This window comes from Carassius carassius, chromosome 24 (genome assembly GCF_963082965.1).
Source record: "Carassius carassius chromosome 24, fCarCar2.1, whole genome shotgun sequence".
NCBI classification, from domain to species: domain Eukaryota; kingdom Metazoa; phylum Chordata; class Actinopteri; order Cypriniformes; family Cyprinidae; genus Carassius; species Carassius carassius.
The window spans coordinates 1705982-1727177 of NC_081778.1; the positions used below are offsets into that span (position 1 = coordinate 1705982).

Below are 21196 nucleotides of genomic sequence, written 5' to 3' on the forward strand. Positions count from 1 at the left end.
TCTTCATTTGAATGTAAAACCATCAACTTTTTTTTTTCAGAAAAGGAAAATCATTTAAAATGGTGCTAATGGTAAAGGCAAAAATAGAGGAATCCTAACATTCCTAACTCAAGTCAGAAAGGTCACACGTTAGTTTGGTGACCAATTCTCTACTAACTAACTGTTAACTTTCGCCTCATTAAACTCTTTTTGCTGCTTATTAATAGTTAGTAAGGTAGTTGTAAAGTTTAGGTATTGGGTGATTAAAGAATCTAAACTATGCTCACACAGAATAAGGCATGAATGTGTGATTTATAAGTACTAATAAACAGCCAATATGCTAGTAATATGCAACTTGTTAATAGTGAGATTTGGCCCTAAATTAAAATGTTACCAGCAGAACCATTAAAAATAATTTGGGGGAAGTAAAATAAAGATGAAATAAAATGCTCCAGTCTATTCCAATCTGTCCTATGACTGTTTTATCTCTAACACACACACACACATGTTGGGTTTCCATGTTTTATGGGTTCATTCCACAGGTGTAATGGTTGCTCTACTGTCCACGCTTGTTGCAGAATCATAGACATACAGAGTGTTTGATGTGATGCTAAAGCTAAAACAAACCAGACATTATTGTGTAAAGCACTCATCCAGCACATGAAGAACGTCGATCCATTACACAGTGTGCTGTAGTCCTTCATTTGTTCGGTATAGCTATCGCTCAGACTTCTGTCACAGTTCTTGGGAGATCTCTGCTGGTTAGTCTTTTATCACAGTGACAGCTTCTTTAATACATCCATATCAATGTGTGTCACACAGGACATCTGTAAAGCCCTGTGGTGCCACCGGGTCGGAAGAAAATGTGAGACCAAGTTCATGCCAGCCGCCGAGGGCTCTGCCTGCGGTCCAGAGATGGTGAGTCACGCTCACAGGACGCATTCATGTCTTCAGAAGCATCTCAACTTAAAAAGAAATCACCTCACACTCACACACTCAGCACAAGTGGCACAAAAGCCGAACGCTCTGTTTCTTGTCTCTGAATGAGTTTAATCATTAACATCCTCTCATGGTTCTTCAGCGTGTGACATTAAAAGAAGTCTTAAAAGAAAGCCTTTCAGGGGTTTGTTATGTTCTTTCAGATGGGTTTTTAACAGATGTTTAGTGTCTTAAACGAGTTTCCAGGGAGAGACTGTGGTGAATGCCAGCAGAATGAATGAGTGAACAATTCATGCTAAGAGTCACAAAAACACAATCCAGAACGTGACGGTGACGTTCACAAGAGAAGCAGAGGAGATTCATGTGAGAAGTCACTGTACTGGAGGCTGGAAAAGATTTGGTTTGACATGGAGACCTTTGCAAAAAAAAGAAGCATGTATTTTATGTGCCAATAATGTAATATTAAGTAGATAAAGGCCACTTAAGTGCACTTAAAGAGGGACACTCTCATGACTGTTTCACACTTAATTACCCCTTGTAATAACGTCAAATTAAAAGTTTAATTTAAAGTGTATTCTAAATCATATTTTATTACTCTTTTGTCACATTTTAAAGAAGTATACTTATTTTGATGTGCTCACTAACATAAGCACGTCAAGTACTTGATTATAATTTTAATTGTAGTGTGTTATTTGATATTACATTTAAAGTTGATTTATTGTAAATGCACTAAGTTGCAACTTCATCATCACAAATGCAAATGCATACAAATTTCAATAGAAATGACTTTTAAGTATATTTTACTTTATCATAAATGCTTCTCAGTGCAATAAAAATAGACAATAGAAGTCATTATGAAATTAGATGTATTTCAGTCCTACTCAAGTGGGTCAAAAAAAGCACTAAGTGGGACAAAATTGCATTTATTATAAATTTAAACTATCATACATTGAAATTTGATTGCAATTATGCAACTGAGTGTCTGAAAAGATCACACTGAAGTATATTGTTTTAAGGTGTATTATTTCTATAAAACGATTTATTTAATTTTTAAAATATACTTCTTTTAAATGAGAAAATTAGCACATATGAATGTGAATCCAGTTATGAACACTGCTGGAGACGTTTCTAGATTCCCAATCTTTAACTTTAACTAAACACTTTAAGTGGGTTTTACGAGACATGCATTAAGTATGTGGTGTGGATTGGGTTTTACAATGAAATATTTGCTGCTTGAATTACAGAGAAGGTGTCTGATACACCGAAACTGAATTTGTGCTGGGGTCTGAACCTCATCCATCAGCCAGCCCCACACACACACAGACAGATGAATCAGTGTTGTATGAGATACAGTTTTCATCGTTGCTCTCGTCCCGTAGGATGCCTTTCCACTGATGCAGGCCCTTCACAGCAGATTGGGTTTAATGAGCTCATGTGGGCCTCGGCTGACCTCCTGGGGCATTACTGAAGTGGGTTTGGGGTGTGAGGGTAATTACAGGCCCGTCCTGAGCTCTGCTGATCAGGGAGGAAGAGCTCTTCTCCTACAAACACACACTCCTCGTCTCTGGCTGATACGGAGGCCAGCACTGGTGGTCTGGATGTCTTTCACACATGTTCCTCGAGGGGAAGTTCTGGAGGTGTTTGGTTTGTGATATATTAGACACAACAGTTTAAACCAGAGCGAGAGCCAGTGACGGTACGCAGTGCTAATGATGACAGTCTCCTCTAGGAATCCTGCCCATCTGCGTACAGGAAATATCTGCTCCGTCACATGAGCCAGAGACTCGGTTTGAGTTACACAGAGGGTGTGAAGAGTGCTGGACTGGGACTGTCATTCATTCACTCTATAACCTCTCACAAAGAGATGAATTAGATGGAATGATGCCTGATTGGAATTAAATGAATCTGTGAAGCTGGGCCATTCAAACTATCATTTTCACACTCTCATGTCTTTCCAAAACTTCCTTCAGCAGAACACCGAAGGACAATTTGTGGAAAAACTAGATTTTTTTGTATTGAATGTGAAAGACTGCATTTGTTCAGCTCAATAAAGACAAAAAAATTGCATTATATTAATCATTATATTAATGATATGCACGATATCCCATGTAAGGCTGCACAATCTGAGAATTTTTATTCTTAAATAGCAATTAGACTTTTTTTTCCCTTAAAAAAAATCGTATTGTAATTTATAAATGCAATTTAAAAATAAAATGATTTATATTATTAAAAATATATATATATTGTATATTTCTCCTGTAATATTATAGTACTAATATTAATGGCCCAAGAAGCCCTTTAAGCTTCTCTTTTGTTGATAATCCTATGTTGTCTCAATACAAGCATGTGAAGATGGTGGGTGCATGTTGTGTTTCCAAATGCATGTTAAAGTGGCTTAAACTTCAAGTGAAGCAGCATTTCCTGGAAAACAATCGGAGATGCTGCAAACACAGGCAAATCACGAGCTGCTCACGTGTTATTGAACACAGCGTTGCCCTCAAACATGCAGCATGCACATTTATTTATAATAAATCATGCAGCCCTCATTCCACATCTTCTGAAGTCATATGATTCAACAAACCCAAATATAAGTTGCTACTCACTGAGAATCCACAGAGGCATGTGAGACAAGTGGGATCTATTCAGTTTTTAGCAAGCAAGGACTACATTTCATTCCGTTCCTCATGTAGAGCATCATGTAACTCCAGCAGATGTATCTTTGTGATTCTTTTATGGTGCTTCTTTGGCATTTTGGAGATTTACATTCATTTTGTGGATTACAGTATATGGAAACGAGAGAAATTATACTTTTTAATTAATCACCTTTGGTGTTCCTACAGGTATTCATTCATTTTTTTGGGGTGAACCAATTAAAGACCATTATCGCTCTCAGATTGATGTGTGTTTCGGTGTGTTTTTGCAGTGGTGTCGTCGGGGTCAGTGTGTAAAGCAGGGTGATGAAGGTCCTAAGCCGGTTCATGGTCAGTGGTCATCCTGGTCTGGCTGGTCCAGCTGCTCGAGAAGCTGTGAGAGTGGAGTGACCTACAGAGAGAGACACTGCAGCAGCCCCAGGTACAGGACACCCACGGCCCGCTGTCTGAAGAGAGAGGGTCTCCACTTGTTCACAACAAGTTCAAGTTTTCAACAGGATTTCAGTTTCTATTGATATGTATAATCACTTGATACATATTACTGACGTATGAACAATACTGTTGGTATGGGTTCAGAAAGGTTTTTTAAATACTTCTATTCATCAAGGATGTATTCAATTAGCTAAAAGTGACAGTGAAGACATTTATAATGTTACAAAAGTTTACTATTTCAAATAATAGAAATAAAATGTATTACGGTTTCCACAAAAATATTGGGCAGCGCAACTGTGTTCAACACTGATAATAATCAGAAATGTTTCTTGAGCAGTAAATCATCATATTATTCTGATTTCTGAAGATCATGTGACACTGAAGACTGGAGGAATAATGCTGAAAATAAGCCTTTGATCACTGAAATACATTACAGCTTAACAGATATTCACACAGAAAACAGCTGTTTTACACCGTAACTGTAAACCGTATGTCTGATCGAATAAATGCAGTCATGGTGACCAGAAGAGCTTCTCTCAAAAACATATATATATATACAAACATTTGAACAATAGAGTCCATTTTTAATCTGGGCTGATTTTCAATTTTCATTTGCTTATATGTCGCAAATTTCATTCAGATATCTATTTTTCTCTGCATTAATCTCATCACAAGAGCAAAACGCTTCAGAAGTACCAGATATGTATGTTCTCATCTTTGGAAACACAACATTTTCAGCCAGTCAGCTTTAGATGCCATAAAACTCTATAGAAGAAGGAAGGCTCACAGGAATGGAGACAGTGGGACACACGTGATCCATCTCATGTGAAATGCTGTAATTCTACATGATTTTTCATTTCCCACAAGCAGGAATATAATAAAAATCTCCTGTGTGGAAAATTGCTGGCATTGTAAGTGGGTTTGATTCGTGCTCTGATAATCATTCATCTTGTTCATCATATGATGCTTTATGCACTGCTGCACTTTATATACAAACACAATCCTCTACAGAAATTTCATTTTAAGTGTCAAGAAAATTGATTCCTTGTCAAAATAGAACGACATCTCAATTTCTCTGGCAATGCATCTCATTACTACAACAAACATTACAGCCGCTTGGCAACGATGAGTGATTGAATGAAGTTGCTGTTGCTGTAAATCAAGATGTGTCTCATGATCTTTCCTTCTCTCTCAGGCCCATGTATGGCGGCAGGTTTTGCGCGGGCTCGTCTCGCTCTTATAAACTGTGTAACACTGCTGACTGTCCTCCAAACACCATGGACTTCAGAGCTGTCCAGTGTGCCGAGTTCAACAGCAAACCCTTCCGCGGATGGTACTACAAGTGGAAACCCTACACACGCGTGGACGGTTGGTCTAAACCTGTATCTCAATTGGTTGAGGGGATGCTTGAAAGAGATGAGGCATAGCATGAGAAGATTCTAGATAAGAACATTATTTATGAAGTTAGACTGAAGTGAAGTATGTTCAGCCTTCACACAATATTAACGCCCTTGAAATTTACATCTTTTTTCTCGGTTACTCCTCCAAATTGTAACGCATGGAAAATGTGTCTTTCTCTTTCACAACACAATCAATTCAACACATATACGCACTAAAAGAACATAAATGACTTTCAAAGTCATTCGTTTCTACACAGTCCTTTAGAAATGAAGCATCTTCAAGCAGGAATGAGTGGTCTATCTCTATTCTTCAGCACAAAGTGACTTGATATCTGATGAATTAGATGGAGAAAGTTGGATCAAGTTCTATCACAGATCTGACATATTTCAAAGTATTTCATAGTTTTTAACATGTGCTTTTGGCCACTGGATCTTCACACTTAATGCAGATCGTTGGATGACTGAGCAAGTACTAGTATTTGGCTTCATCCATGTTTGCATTAATGGAAACAATCTTTTTAGTTCCTCCTGAAAAAAACCCAATGCATGATTCTGACATTTCTTCCATTTTTGGTGACTTTCTCAATTAGGAAATGTTGCTAGATCCATATTCTTGTTGGTTCTGGAAGCACAAAAACAACTCCGATTTTAGATTTTGGGTTAACGTTGCCATTGTGAAAAACAAATAGAATTTAGCGTACTTATCAAAAGAGCATGTATTACAACCAGTTATTAGGTGAGTTAATTAAAGGATTGAGTTGGGACAAAGTTTGTAGTGCTTCTAGGAAGATTCAGAGCTTTGTCTGTCTTTCTGTAACCATTTCCAGATGTTTTCCTCCTTGCAACTTAATCTCAAGTTCCTTGGGCTTCATTAGTTGTGAGAGTCAATTAAGATAAATATCCTATGTAATATATGCTGTAATTTAAGAATGTGACAGAGCAGGAACTAATCCATGGGTGAATACTTTTGAATTTACTGTCGACAAATCTTAGAAGACTTGTGTTTTTAGGAAACTATGCCTGATATTCTGTGTGTGTGTTGTTCCAGATCAGGACGTGTGTAAGCTCTACTGCTTCGCTGAAGGTTATGACTTCTTCTTCGCCCTCTCCAGTAAAGTCAGGGATGGGACGCTCTGCACACAGCACAGCTCCAATGTCTGCATCGACGGCATTTGTGAGGTAATGTACAATATTCACAATTTTGAATTCTGACATGATGCAAATGCTGTATAACCTGATGTCTTAAGTAAGTCTCTGTCTTTGTAGATATTATAACAGTAGATATCAGTGTTGGGGAAGGTTATTTAAAAAAAATAATACATTACAATATTGCATTACTCCCTAAAGAAGTAACCAATTGCGTTATTTAGTTACTTTTTACGGTCAGTAATGTGTTACATTACTTTTGCATTACTTTCTATCATCTAGTCCGGGCTTGCTTGCTTGCTTGTTTTTAAAATTAAAAAGTTCTATTGTTGGCAAATATTAAAGCACTTTAACACCAAAAGTGTTTGACATTTAGTCTAGATCTACAGTAGCATCAACTCTCAGATATTTTCTTGTTAATTCAAAAGTAATGTGTTACTTTACTAGTTTCTTGAACATAGTGCATTAGCCCCTCCACTGTTAGATAATGGCTGGCCTTAGACTCTCAGCTGAAAATGTGTTAAATGCAAAATATTCTTTACTTATGTCTGTTGTATTCTCTGTGCAGTGGTTTGTTGAGTTGTAATACATGGCTACATATAATAAAACCATCGTTCTGTTGTTTGTTTTGTTTTCCTCTGGTAATGGACTACTGACACAGTTTATGTGTTATCATTATCAAGCCAGAGATTTTCAAGAGGATTCATCTGTAGTGAATTCTCCCAGTGATTGGTTTTATGCTTTCTTCGGCAGTGGAAATCCCTCTTGAGAGGCAGAGCGATCAAATGCATTTCATCTCAGTTTCATTCAGAAAAACAAAAACACATCTTTCTGAAGGCTTTCCTTCAGAACACACACCAGTTTCATATTGTGTGTAATGTTTGGATGACTTCGGCGAGAGAGCCAATAACTATTTTGTTCCATTAAATTTGACTTCATCTGCTGTTATATTAGAAGAGAAATTGTGTTAGTATGAAATTGTGACAAATTGCAGTGGACCAGAACAATTTTAGTTCAGCGGATTTAGTTTAAATAAGCTGTAATGATGAATCATCATTGTTGTTCAATGTTTTAGATTATACATGAGTAGCTTGCACTGAAAACATTACACAAAAGTTTTTGACACAGTGTACATGAACATACTGTCCAGCTGAGAGTATTTGATCTGTGTGTGTTTGGACTGGCATGTTGAAACTATTACCCTCTTGTGTTTTCTTTCTCTAGATTATCTTTGTAGTGTGGAGCATCTTGTACCTCTTTATTAATACAACATGTTTACGTGTGTGTGCGTGCGTGTGTGTGTGTGTGTGTGTGTGTGTGTGTGTGTGTGTGTGTGTGTGTGTGTGTGTGTGTGTGTGTTTGTGTGTGTGTGTGATGTATCTAACAGTGGTGTGTGGTGGTCTTCTGAAATGAAGAGGCTAAATCTGATTTTGGTTTCCTTGGTCAACTCTATAGTGATGCTCATTGTTGCAGATTTATTCTTACCTTTTGGACAGTCACCTATCACAAGTAATTTTTTAGAGTTTGATTTGACACAAGGGCTGATATCAGAGTTTGTGAGTTCTTTTATTTATAGTTAAGCCATTAATTTCCATCTTTAGACTCATTAATGCCAATTTGTGGACAAGGGCATTATCACACTGACCGCATAATCGGCCAATTACAGCGCCATGGAGGTGACTTTTTATCTGAACTGTTGTAACTGGAATGATGATGATCAGGAGTGTTCAGTGCTTGCTGAGAGCTCATTATTTGTGTTTTCCAGAGAGTGGGCTGTGATAGGATGCTGGGATCCAATGCCGTGCCGGATCTGTGTGGCGTCTGTAAGGGTGACAACTCCACCTGCAAGACCTACAAAGGACAGTTCTCCAAACAACATTACATGAGCCGTATGTGTCTGTCTTAACTCTCTGAACGCATGCACAATCTACATAGGCATCTCTCTATATGAACAGCACTCCAGCTTGGGCTGGGAAAAATAACATGTTCATTTCTACAATTATATGTCCTGATTAATCAATATTTTATCCATGTTTTCCCTTCCTAAAATAGCTAAATAAAAATAGTATTTTCCCAAACATCATTTCGCACAGTTGTGTCACATTTATTATAATAGATTTATGCAGAGGTAGGTAGAGTACCCAAAAACTGTACTCAAGTAAAAGTAAAAGTACTTCTAGAAATATTTACTCAAGTAAAAGTAAAAGTACCAGTCTTGAATAGTTACTTGAGTAAGAGTAAAAGAGTATCGGATAAAAAATCTACTCAAGTAGTTAGTTACTAGTTACTTTGGGTCATATATACTGAACCTATTTTTATTTAGATATATAGATAAAATGCATGTAATGTATGTGTGCGTGTATAAATGTATATATTTCATCAGCCTTTCCTCCAATTTATGTAATGTATTATAAAAGCTTGTCTGTTTACTTAAAGTAACAGATATAGGTGTCATGCCATAACATATTTTTAATACGACTGACTTTATATTAAATGTGAATTTAACATTGAAAGTTAATGTGATATAAATATTGCTACTAATCTTTCATTGTTCAGAAAGAGAGCAAATAACATTTACATTATTAAAGATCATTTTCACTGACAGTCTAGATTTCAATCACTCTCAGAAACTCCCATTAAAATCACTGAAACTGTTAACACTGTGAAATCAATATCTTAATTAAAGATTCGTACACACATCTGCACTTTGTTGTTTCTGACGAGAGAATTCGCCAGAAAGAGGTATTCAGTCAGCGAGCGAATGAAGGAAGCACCGGCATTTTAGCGATGACTCATCGAAACACCTCTGATTGGCCAATGCTTTAATAAGCGCAAAAGAATCGTGTGTGACCGTTCTCGTCCCAAGGCGTCATATACTGACCCTTTTGACATTTAGTCAACATCCTACGCACATGGCACCCTCTAGCGTCAATATTAGACGCAGATAAATATGGGCCAGAAGGCGCCTCCTAGCGGTCTAACCCTAACCCTAACCTTAACCCATAATCTGTGTCTCATATTGACGCTAGAGGGTGCCATATGCGTAGGATGTTGACTAAATGTCAAAAGGGTCAGTATATGACGCCTTGGGATGAGAATGCGTTATTATAATGCGCAGTGCTGTAAAAACGCGTCTGTCTCTGGCTCAGCGCCAGCAAGCAATCACAGATCTGAATTTAGCAGCTGATGATATGACTTGCTGAACGTACTCGCACCGGTGTGATTGTATTAAAATTAATAAAATCTTAATCGGCTATGTTTTGTCTTTTGGAAGCTGCATTCAACTTGACTCCCCTCTGTTATAAGCCACACACGTACAACAAACTAATGTCACAGTGGTATCGTGTACTGTAATCGAATGTAGCCCAAGTTATTACCTGTTAAACAGTAGACAGCACACGCGGTGTTCATCTAATAAGGATCTCCATCGCTAGCAAATAATAGCCTTTGCAAATCTGCTTTCAATTCAGTGCAGTTCCAGCCACGTTTTCAACGCTGCTGATGTTAAACGTTACAACTCTGAGTGAACCACTTCAGACGCTCAGCGCGTGCGGCAGGGAACTGAACGACTCAAACTGATTCATGAACCAATTCACTCGTTTGCCAATTGGTTTGATCAAGCCTTTGAACAGAATTGACTCAAAAGAATGAATCATTCGCGAATGGGCATCGCTCATTGCCCAGAGAAAAGTAGACGGCGCGTTTGGAATAAACTGAAGCATTTATAACATTTATTGCATTAAGATAAAGTAACGAGAGTAACGAAGTAAAAGTACAGATTTTCCCCCCAAAATTTACTCAAGTAAGAGTATAAAGTACCCATCTTTAAATATACTCTGAAAAGTATTAGTTACCGCAAAAAATTACTCAAGTAAATGTAACTCGTTACTACCCACCTCTGGATTTATGTAAATATAGTTTTTAACCTTATAAGTGACTCATAAGAAAATAATTATATCTATGTAATGAATCATCTGGAAAATAAAACCACCTGGAAATAATGAATCATCCAGGTGGATGCTGCACACTGGTGGTGGATGAGGAGATACCCCCAGACTATGTAAAGCGCTTTGAGTGCCTAGAAAAGCGCTATATAAATGTAATGAATTATTATTATTATTGTTATTATTATTATGTAATCCAAACAGTAATTGCATTCAAAAATAATGTTATATTCAAAAATATGAATGTGTCTCTTGTGTAGAGTACTACCGTGTGGTGACCATACCGTCTGGAGCACGCAGCATCCGTGTGATGGAGCTCAACTCCTCCAGCTCTTATCTGGCCCTGAGGAATCTGCAGAGGAAGTACTACCTGAACGGACACTGGACAGTGGACTGGTCCGGACGACACTCCATCGCTGGGGCTGTGTTTGACTACAAGAGACCCTACAATCGTCCAGAGAGCCTCACCTCCACTGGACCCACCAATGAGACACTGGTAGTTGAGGTAGTAGCTGCCTGTAACTTTTTATCTGCCATAATTACATAATGGTATTGCCATTTTCCTGTACTTATTGCTTATTGTACTTCTGGTTAGATGCCAACTGCATTTCTTTGCCTTGTACCTTACATGTGCAATGAAAATAAAGTTGAATCTAATCTAATCTAATCTATTCTAATAATACTGCTTGCCAAAGTCTGGTGTTATAGTGTAAAGTGTGCATCTCAAATGCACCGTTTTCAAGCCAAAAGAATCCAAAACAGCTCTAAACAAATATATGTATGTGTGAGACAACAGGAGATGGACTTTTTCACTGGAGGAAGTGTTATTATGGATTCGTATTTTGTCCAAAAGCAATGGTTTGACGTTTAAAATGTCTTAATGATGGATTTGTTTCTTACAAACATGCAGCTTTTGGCTTTAGTCATTAATTGATGGACTGGAAATGATATCATAGAGAGAATACCTGCAGTCCTTCAAGTCTCTTCAAATATCTAATAATTTCACTGTTTTATTTAAATCCATGGTTAGTTGGAATATGTTCAGATTTCCCAAAAACTTGATGTTAATAAATTAATTATTCATGAGAATTGTGTGTACTGTTTACCTGAAAAAAAAAACAATTATAATGTGTACACATTTATTCAAGGTCTAATTAAAAACAATGTTTTACTGTCACTTAAAGCTGTAAAATTCAAATATTATAATGTTATAAAAACTTTTTTCCAAAACCATATGAAACCAACATTAATTGGTTAATTACTAAGCTCTTTTTTTACTTAAATTTTTAAATGGTCTTTTACTTCATTGATATTTATATGTCATTGACTCTTTTATCATGCAGATGGAAACTATTTGTGTTACTCTACAGAATGGAATTATAGTTAACAGATTTGAATGTGTTAATTACTGAATGTTCTGATAGCAGGAGACATTTTTCAACATCACAGCATGTGGACAGCATTCTGTCGTAAAACAGACTCAAGAGATGAAAGAAGAAAGGATGTGTGATTTCCTGTGAGGTGGATGGTGTTCATTAGGTCTTGTGTGTTTGTCCCTGCACAGGTTCTCATGCAGGGCTGGAACCCGGGCATTCAGTGGGAATACACACTGACCAAAGAGCATACAGAGCGACGCAACCAGCCCAAACACAACTACACGTGGGCCATCGTTCGCTCGCAGTGCTCAGCCAGCTGTGCAGGAGGTACACTGTCAGTCTGAACACAGCTGTAGGCCAGACATTACACTGTGGTCACATGTTCAAACGTTAACACTTTAACTGAATCAGTCTGCTACGGATCTTCTGGAGGTTTGTAATTCTGGTCCAGCCCAAAGCTCATGAAACACTGCTGATTGCAATCCACCTAAATTCTTTCATAAGCACTGATTATATTTACACATGTTCATTATTAAATGCATATGCACAGAAAACCAATCTGAATCAAAATTCTGTATTGATTGGCACATTTATATTTATGCATTTGGCAGAGAATTTTATTTAAACCAACTTGTATTGCATTCAATGTATTGCTTTTCATCGGTTCATGCATTCCTTGGAAAACAAACCCATGATTACCTAGGCATTGCTAGTGCATTGCTACTATTTTAAATAGTTATTCTACACAGCTCTATATGGCACTTTCATGAGAGTTTATGAGAGAAACAGCAATATCAGATTAGTTTTGAACCAGGCCTTTTCAATAAATTATTTGATACGGTTAAAAAAATCAGTCTGAAAGATTTTTTAATGCATCAGATTTTATAGGATTAATGAATACATTTCAGCCTGTAATCCCTTAAAAAAAGAAAAGCACGCAACTTTATTTAATTTGCACTTGTAGAGCACTTAAAATCTTAAAAAGTAAATGTATATAAAAAAAACTATACTTGCAGATAAAATAATATTAATAAAATAAAAGGCCACTTTTTAAAAAAGAAGAGTGACTTAAACTATATACTTTCTTATCATTTAAGAAGACTTTTAAAAAGTGCACTTTGCAATGATGTCAAATTAAAACATGTCTTTCAAGGACATTTTAAATTAATATGTTTTAACCTTTAGTAAGAAGTACACTTAAATATAAATATTGTCAGCAGGCACGTGCACACATAGACATGAAAGGGTGAGAAAGGGTGAGGGTATTCCTGGTGAGAAAGTGCCCTTTTTTCTAGGATGCTTTTTTTTTATTTTTGAAAAATAATATATATTTCTGTTTGCCCTGTCAAACAAATATATTTATTGAAATATAGTATCTAAATATCAGGTCAGGAGTTCTGAAGCGCTCCCTCTCCCTCTCCCCCGATTGTTAAAGGCAGGGTAGGTAAAAAATGTATAAAAAACTTTTTTTCCAAATTTGTTTAAACTTTATTTATATATCAATACATAATTAAAATGTAAGTACTCTGAAAAAGAAAGTATAAAAATTGAGTGTCTGTAGACCTCTCACGAGTGTTTTAAAGACAGCTCATTATTTCCATTCACTCCACCCCCTCCCTTCTGGTAATGACACATGCTTCATGAAAAAATAAACAAAAAAATATGTATGATCAAAATACAAAAAGAAAGATTTACCTGTCCAGCAGAAATAAAGCCATCAAGGAGTCACTTTTCAGTCCCTTGAGTTCCCTCAGTTCTCGCCATCGCTGGAAAGCCACACCGATATAAACTCGCATTTTATTTCTTTGTTTATCCAAAGACTTTTTGTTCATTGCCTTTTCTTGTACTGTTACTGTCTTCCTTTTTTGCCAGGTTTGCCTTCACTAACTGCATAGGCTGGTACTGTGAATTTTGCTTGCTGTTTCTCTGCCATTGTTTTGGTATTCCTAGGATCCGTGCCTGTTGAATTCCTCAAATCAAACGTGCACGTGCAAGTGGGCAGGTCATGTGTGGCAAAAGGGTGGTTGCCATGGTTGCGAGAGAGTGACAGTCGCCTAAGCCAATCCTATGTTTCGTCCCGAATGGAAATAATGAGCTGTGTTTAATACAGATTAAACGGTCTAGAGTCACTCGATTTTTATACTCTTTTTATCAGAGTACTTACATTTTAATTATGCATCGATATATATATAGAAAGTTTAAACAAATTTGGAAGAAAGTTGTTTATACATTTTTTACCTACCCTGCCTTTAAGCCCGATTTTATTGCTTCCGCTAAAGAAAATAGTCCGCTCCGTCTCTACGGTTAGAATCCTGTGAGTCCATAGCAACGCTCTGTTTTTCATGGCAACGGTCTGTTATACTGTTGGTTATAACAGACCGCATTCTACATTGGAATTCAACCAAGCCATGTAATAAAATAAGTTAATAAAATAAGCAGGTGATATGCTTTAGTTATTTTGTTTATCCTATTTACCTGCATTTCCCTGTCAATTAGATGCAAATGTGCGCATTTTAACTAGTTGACGCCTAATTTGCATACAGAACGTCCCCAGTTATTGACTTACATCAAGAGTCTTTCCCCCTGAAATTTAGAAATCTAAATTGGTGAATTTAGAAGAAATCTACAGATGCAAACAGATGGAGGATACACTCTAAAAAATGTAGTAAATCTGAGTAACTGCATCTGGTACATTAATAAATAAAACTGAGTAGAAATAAGTTAACATTAAACTTTAAAAATAACAATATTTATAAATTAACTATTTAAGTAATTTAACTTTTATTATTTCCTTGAAACCTTTATAAAATAGTATTCCATACCACCACAAATACATACATGACATTGGCTTTTATTGAATTTTTACTCAATTATTTTGGTAAGTTTAATTTTAAAGTGTTATGTATTCTGATAACACCAAAATAATTAAAACGATGTAGTGCCTTGTGCAAAAATAAACAAATTATTAGTAAAACACGCCCCTCTGTTTGATGCAGTTATTTAGGTTATTCTAAATATGAAGAGTTCAGATGAAAAATCCTCTAAGTGCCATCTGAAATTTCCTTCAATAATGATCATTTTTATCAAGCTTGTATGTTTATGTTCACTTATTTCACATTACTGGCAATGAAAATTACCTATTAATTGTCATTTAAGTTAAATTACTGAACTTAAATACGAGCTTGAAAAAAAAGCTCATAAGAAAATTTCTGATGGCACTTAGAGGCTTTTGCATCTGAACTCTTCATATATACTTGAAACTAGTAGAATAGAAAATGTGTTCAAAACATGCAGATTGTGGAATGGTTTCCTTTGCTGCTCTATAAACCTAGTGAATACTAAGGAGACCATGGTTTCTGTGAACTGATTATTTTGTAGACATCTTTTGAAAATGAAACAATTGCGTGAGTTTGAGGAAGATAAAATTAATTAACTTTTTAAATTATTTTTTTTTAAAAGGAAGTCAGAGTTGCGTTAATATATATTGTAATGATAAAAAGACTTCCTAGTCATCGGGAAGAAGGAGGCGGGAACCGGCGAACAATCAAACAAAGACTTTAATTACAAAATAAACACAAAACAGCGCACCAGCCCCTCACGGATGACTGGTGCGCGCAAATAAAAACCAAAACACAACTAAAAGCCTAGGCCTGGTCCTCACTCGTCCTTCACTGTCGTCGCTCCAGTTTTATATCCTTCCATCTCCTACGTAGGACTCGAGACCGGCGGTGGGCCGCAGGTGCCACTGATTTGCCCAATCACTGCCGGCCTCACTCGTGTTCCCACGTCCCTCGGCCCCGCCCCACTCGCCACATATATATATATACTTTTTTGTTTAAAAAAAAAAAAAACCTAATTATGAGAAGTGCCCTTTATTTCACTTGAGCCCCTGCCCCTCAAAATGTCTGTGCACGTCCCTGATTGTCAGTGCATTCAGTAGTAACTCTTTAACCATATTTCAAAGACAATATAAGAAATTATGAAATTACAAAGATGTACTTAAGTCACTCTCTAATTGTGTCAAAAAATGATCAACAATGCATAATACAAATTTAATCTAAAATACATTGTCATTCAGTTGCAATTAACATGTAACATTACATTCAGTTCACACTTATATAATTATTATTATTATTTATTTATTTATTTTTTTACGAATATTAATTCCAAAAATAAGTACTCTTATTAAAAGTATACTCAAGTGTACTTCTTTTTTTTTACCAGGGATTCTGTAAAACTTGTTGCTCTTTTTAATTAATTACATATCTCTCTGCATGAATCCATTCTCTGAATGATCAGAGAGAAACCCAGCAGCATTGTAGTGTGTTTCTCAAGCGTATCTGCTGGTCTGTGCAGGTGTAACTCTATAGTTGAGCCTCAGGGGAGTCTCTATGGTCTGTTCCCATCATTAGGGCTGAAATGGGCCATACCTATTTATGAATAATGCATTTTGGTGTACTGTATGTAAGTCCTTTCATCAAAGGCGTTGAGTTGTTGTTGTTTGCTCCTCAGGTCAGATGGTCAGTAAATCAGTCTGCTACAAGGATCTGAGGGTTCAGGTGAACACGTCTTACTGTAACGCACGGTCTCGTCTGACCACCGGTGTGACGTCCTGTAACACACAGCCCTGTCCCGCAAGGTAACGTCTTCACTGACCTCCTCTCATCTGCTCACACACTGTGAAAGACCTTTCTAGAGAAAGGAACCAGTGTTCATTTAGTACTTTTTATATACCATTGTAGTATTTATTCATATTTTGAATTGTCTTTTGTTTTTATTATTTTCAGTTTTCGTTGTAATTTAAGTTTAGTTTTTAGAAATTCATATATATATATAGATAGATTTAATTAATTTCATCTCAATGGTACTAAAACAAAACTCGCCAAAACTCTCAAAAGTTTCATTTGAGTATTTAATATAATTCAGGTTTGTATGTTTTATTTAATTTCAGCTTTATTTCAATTAACTTTTTTTTTTTAAGTTTTAGTTTTACTTAACAATAACAGCACTGAAAGGAAGCTCTCAAAATCAGAGTTTGTATTTTTACTCCTCTTCTAATGTCAGTCTGAAACAGTAACTCACAAGTTCAATTCAGTCATCTTAAGTTACATACTTTTTATTTATTTTTATTTTTTATTTTTTATTTAAATTATTTATTTATTTATTTATTTATTTTTTATTAAGTGATTAAGGATGTAACAGTTCACTCAACTCACAATGTGATATGACTCAAAATACTGATTTCATGATACAATTTTCTCACAATCTTTATTAATAAAAGGAGATTTAAGGCAAATTATAAATGAAAAGGTGACCTTTTATTATTTCTCAGACAAAATGCTGCAAATTGAAATATGTCAAATAACAACACTAAATAGAAATGTTAAAACATACATATTACAAATAAATTGATTATCTTCAAATAAACAAGCTAAGGCTTTCCCTGTGCTCTTTCCATTTGAAATTGCAGTCAACCACTGCATAAGCTGCACGAGCAGTTTTGATTTAAATGAGATCGTATAATTCAGAAATTTGTAGCAAAATCAGAACAGTCTGACTTTAGATTTGTGAAACTTTAATACATAAAACATATCTGCATGAAACAGAAACAGCAGAAGCTCTGAATGAGACACAGATCCACTCTCTGACAGCAGGTGGCGCTTGTGGACCAGCAGTGAACACTACTTTAATGTACGGAGGCAAGATGATAAGAAAATATCACTGTTCTGAAGACAGTCACTTCCCTTCAGAGATACATTCATATAACACACCCCCCCCCCCCCCAACTGTATTGCGATTCATTTAACATCTCAATCGTCAACTATTTTTATCGATTTTCAAATGGCTCAGGATGCATTGTTACATCCCTATCAGCGATGCAATAGAAGAACCATTTTGGTTCTCCAAAGGAACTTTTATGAACCTTTTTTTCTTAGTGTAAAGAGGATTTCAGTAATCTGAAAAACCTTTTGCCAATGCAGTGGTTCCATGCAGTTATAGTTCTTCAAGGAGCCGTTAATGCCATTGTTTTATTATCAAGAGTGTATTTGACAAGAGACACAGATATTGTCTGATCTCATGTCACTGCAACAGACCGGTGTGTGTGTGTGTGTGTGTGTGCGTGCACGTGTGTGTGTGTGTGTGTGTGTGTGTGTGTGTGTGTGTGTGTGTGTGCGTGTGTGTGTGTGTGTGTGTGTGTGTGTGTGTGTGTGTGTGTGTGTGTGTGTGCGTGCACGTGTGTGTGTGTGTGTGTGCGTGCACGTGTGTGTGTGTGTGTGCGTGCACGTGCGTGTGAGTGTGTGTGTGTGTGTGTGTGTGTGTGTGTGTGTGTGTGCGTGCACGTGTGTGTGTGTGTGTGTGCGTGCACGTGTGTGTGTGTGTGTGCGTGCACGTGCACGTGCGTGTGAGTGTGTGTGTGTGTGTGTGTGTGTGTGTGTGTGCCTGTGTTTGTGTGGTTTTAAACCTCACTGCTCATGTTTTCTCGTGTCCCTCATCAGATGTTTTAGAAGCATCTCCATGGCAGCGTCATGCATGGCAAGGTTTCGTTTCACATATCAAGTCTAGTCCAGCTAGACTCCAGGGCAGAGTAATTCCCAGTAATGTCCAGTGGCTTAGAATGACGCTCACGGCAGGTCTGCCAAAATCTCAGTTCACAGAGGTCCAGTGCAGCTGACAGAGAGACACCGAACAGCTCCTCACGCAGTGTCTCTGAGAGCTGCTCTTAAAGCATTAACGTGTCTGAGACTCCCGTAAACCTGCCCGGCGCTCAGCTGATTGTTTCTCAAGTGTAGCTGTGTTTTCTTTGGCGGTGAAATCCAGCTCTTTCTCCCCTGTCTCTTATTTTCGCTCAGTTTCTCACATATCTCCAGTGTAAGAGACAGATCATGCACTATAATCCTGCTAAGCATCTACATCTGTATGCCGTCATTAACACACAAAACACACAGCTGCTCTTTCTGATGGGAAAACACCGCACTGCTGCTTCTCCTGCTTCACTTCTACACTCAAAGACCTGGGCATCTCTAAATAACAAGAAGAATATTCATAATTATCATGACATTATATTTTATTTGTGTTTCATTTACACTTAAAATCAGGCATGTACAGAAATCTTTCTATAATTCTATAATTCAAATTCTATTAATTATCTTTGTTCACTACCATTTGGGGTCAATATGTGTTTTTTGTTTATTTGTTTTTTTTTACATACATATTTAATACTTTAATTCATTAAGGATGCATTAAATTGATCAAAAGTTGAGCAGTATATCATCATATCAGAATGATTTCTGAAGATCATGTGACACTGAAGACTGGAGGAATGATGCTGAAAATACAGCGGAGCATCACAGAAATACATTACATTTTAATAGATATACACATAGAAAATTGTTATTTTAAATTGTAATAGTATTTCATATTTTTAGTGTTTTTACTTTATTTTTGGTCAAATAAATGCAGCCGGGGTGAGCAGAAGAGCCTTCTTTAAAAAACAGAAAGAAAAAAAATCTTACCAGTCCTAAACTTTTGGATAGTAATGCATGTTTTCCTATTTATTTTATAAATTATAAAAAATGTATATAATATTTTAATCGATTTAATTATATGATATGCCTAGAAATTTAAAAATAATTTTCTTGTATTAATATTTGTAGAGCTTTTTAATACACAAATATTTAATCAAAAAGTTTTCTTCAAATGCCTTTAAAGGAGCTTCTCTGATCTCAATTGATAAAAAAAAATAATAATAATCCCAGTTTTTGGGTAATAAAGCATTTTAAAGCTGTAAAGCTGCACTTTAACACATTCACCTGGATTGAGAGAACCTGCATCCCATGAGCCTCAGAGCCTCACAGCGCTAAATGTAAGTTTAGTGACTGAAACAAACAGCGCCTGTAAGAACGAGCTTCATCCATCATGTTTGCAGGAACGTAAAGCTGGTTTGATGGCTGACAAAGAAGGGCATAGCCCAGTAAACATTGTTGGGATGAATTGGCCCACTGATGGGAGTCTGGCAGCTCGGTCTGGGCGAGGCGAGGTGAAGGGTCACCTTGGCCAACTGGCAGGTCTTGGGTGTACCCTACATTACTCACATGTTGGCATCACGTTCAACCATTCCTGGGACAGTGACAAAGGTGACCTCACAAGCCTGACCCCAGATCAGCACCAAATCTGGACAGTTGTAGACGAACACACGGTTATTGGATTTGACAATTCATCCAGGGAGATCCTAGAAACAGAGACTGTGACGCTGATCGCTAGAGACACATGAGAGGCTTGCTGCGTTTTTTTTTTTAAGTTTGTTGTTTGTTTGTTGTTGTTGCTTCTATGGTTTTTCATGATGTTTGACGTTCAAATGCAAGTTTTTGTGATTTAAGATGTCAGAACTGTTATTATTTATCCTCCATGACTGTGCAACAACCTCTTCTGACAGAATAATCTGAGCTGAGACAATGCAAACGAGAAATATCCGACTCTGTCTCGACATGCACAGTAATATGGCTAATGCACTGATTTATGATGTAGGATATTGAATATGCAGTGAGCTCATAGCTATTCAGGAGACGCTGGAGAAACGCTCTCATGATGAAGGTTCATGCTTAACCTGCTGCTGAACAAGCGTGTCCTGCAGGATTACTGTGAGGGTTCGGGTCTATGGGACTGAGGGGAACCAGACAGGACTGGCTTAAAGGCGAGGGAAGAGTGACACGTTAAAGCTCGAAGGAAACGGAGTAATATCACAGCATGACAGACGCGTGCGTGTGAGCCTGGCCATTTGAGCTCACAAATAGATCCTAAACTAGGGATTTTTCAACCAGTGGTCAAAGATTCTCAAACTAAATATCATCTCAGCTTTTGTCATTACTTTTTTAATAATGTTTGCAATTTATGCAACCTTTTTATGAACATTGTGAATGTAAAAATACTAGGGTTACACTCAAATATATATATATATTTTTTTTTGGCTAAAAATGAATAAATTTAAATAATGCAATAGTTTTCACTGATCATTTTGAGTTAATGCAACTGCTAATGGAATTATGGTCAACAAACAAACTACACTGATTTAATTTAAACTTTCATTCTTCTTATCCAGTTCTGTGCAAAGCATTCCGGGAACTAATCAAATCAATACATTTTTTTACTTTTTTAACAACCATGCATATTCTGTACTTATGTTGTGGTAAATTTCCTGAATTTAGGTTCAATTAAATTAAAAGCTGTTATAGTAGTTATTATTTTGTTTTTGTTTATAATGTATTAATAGTCTGATCATTTTCAGTTTGGGCCTGGCTTTCAGGGATGTTGTAATGATGAACGGCTATAAT

General features: G+C 36.6%; 1 protein-coding gene across 1 annotated transcript in view; it reads left to right on the forward strand.

Moving 5' to 3' along the window:
* LOC132102694 (A disintegrin and metalloproteinase with thrombospondin motifs 16-like) overlaps positions 1-21196 on the forward strand; it is an 84665-nt gene that overhangs the window by 39652 nt on the left and 23817 nt on the right. Inside the window, exons 11-18 of the mRNA XM_059507295.1 lie at positions 802-897; positions 3842-3990; positions 5197-5369; positions 6450-6580; positions 8313-8436; positions 10752-10996; positions 12056-12194; positions 16380-16506. Coding sequence (XP_059363278.1) covers positions 802-897; positions 3842-3990; positions 5197-5369; positions 6450-6580; positions 8313-8436; positions 10752-10996; positions 12056-12194; positions 16380-16506 — 1184 coding nt within the window. The remainder of the gene's footprint in view (positions 1-801; positions 898-3841; positions 3991-5196; positions 5370-6449; positions 6581-8312; positions 8437-10751; positions 10997-12055; positions 12195-16379; positions 16507-21196) is intronic.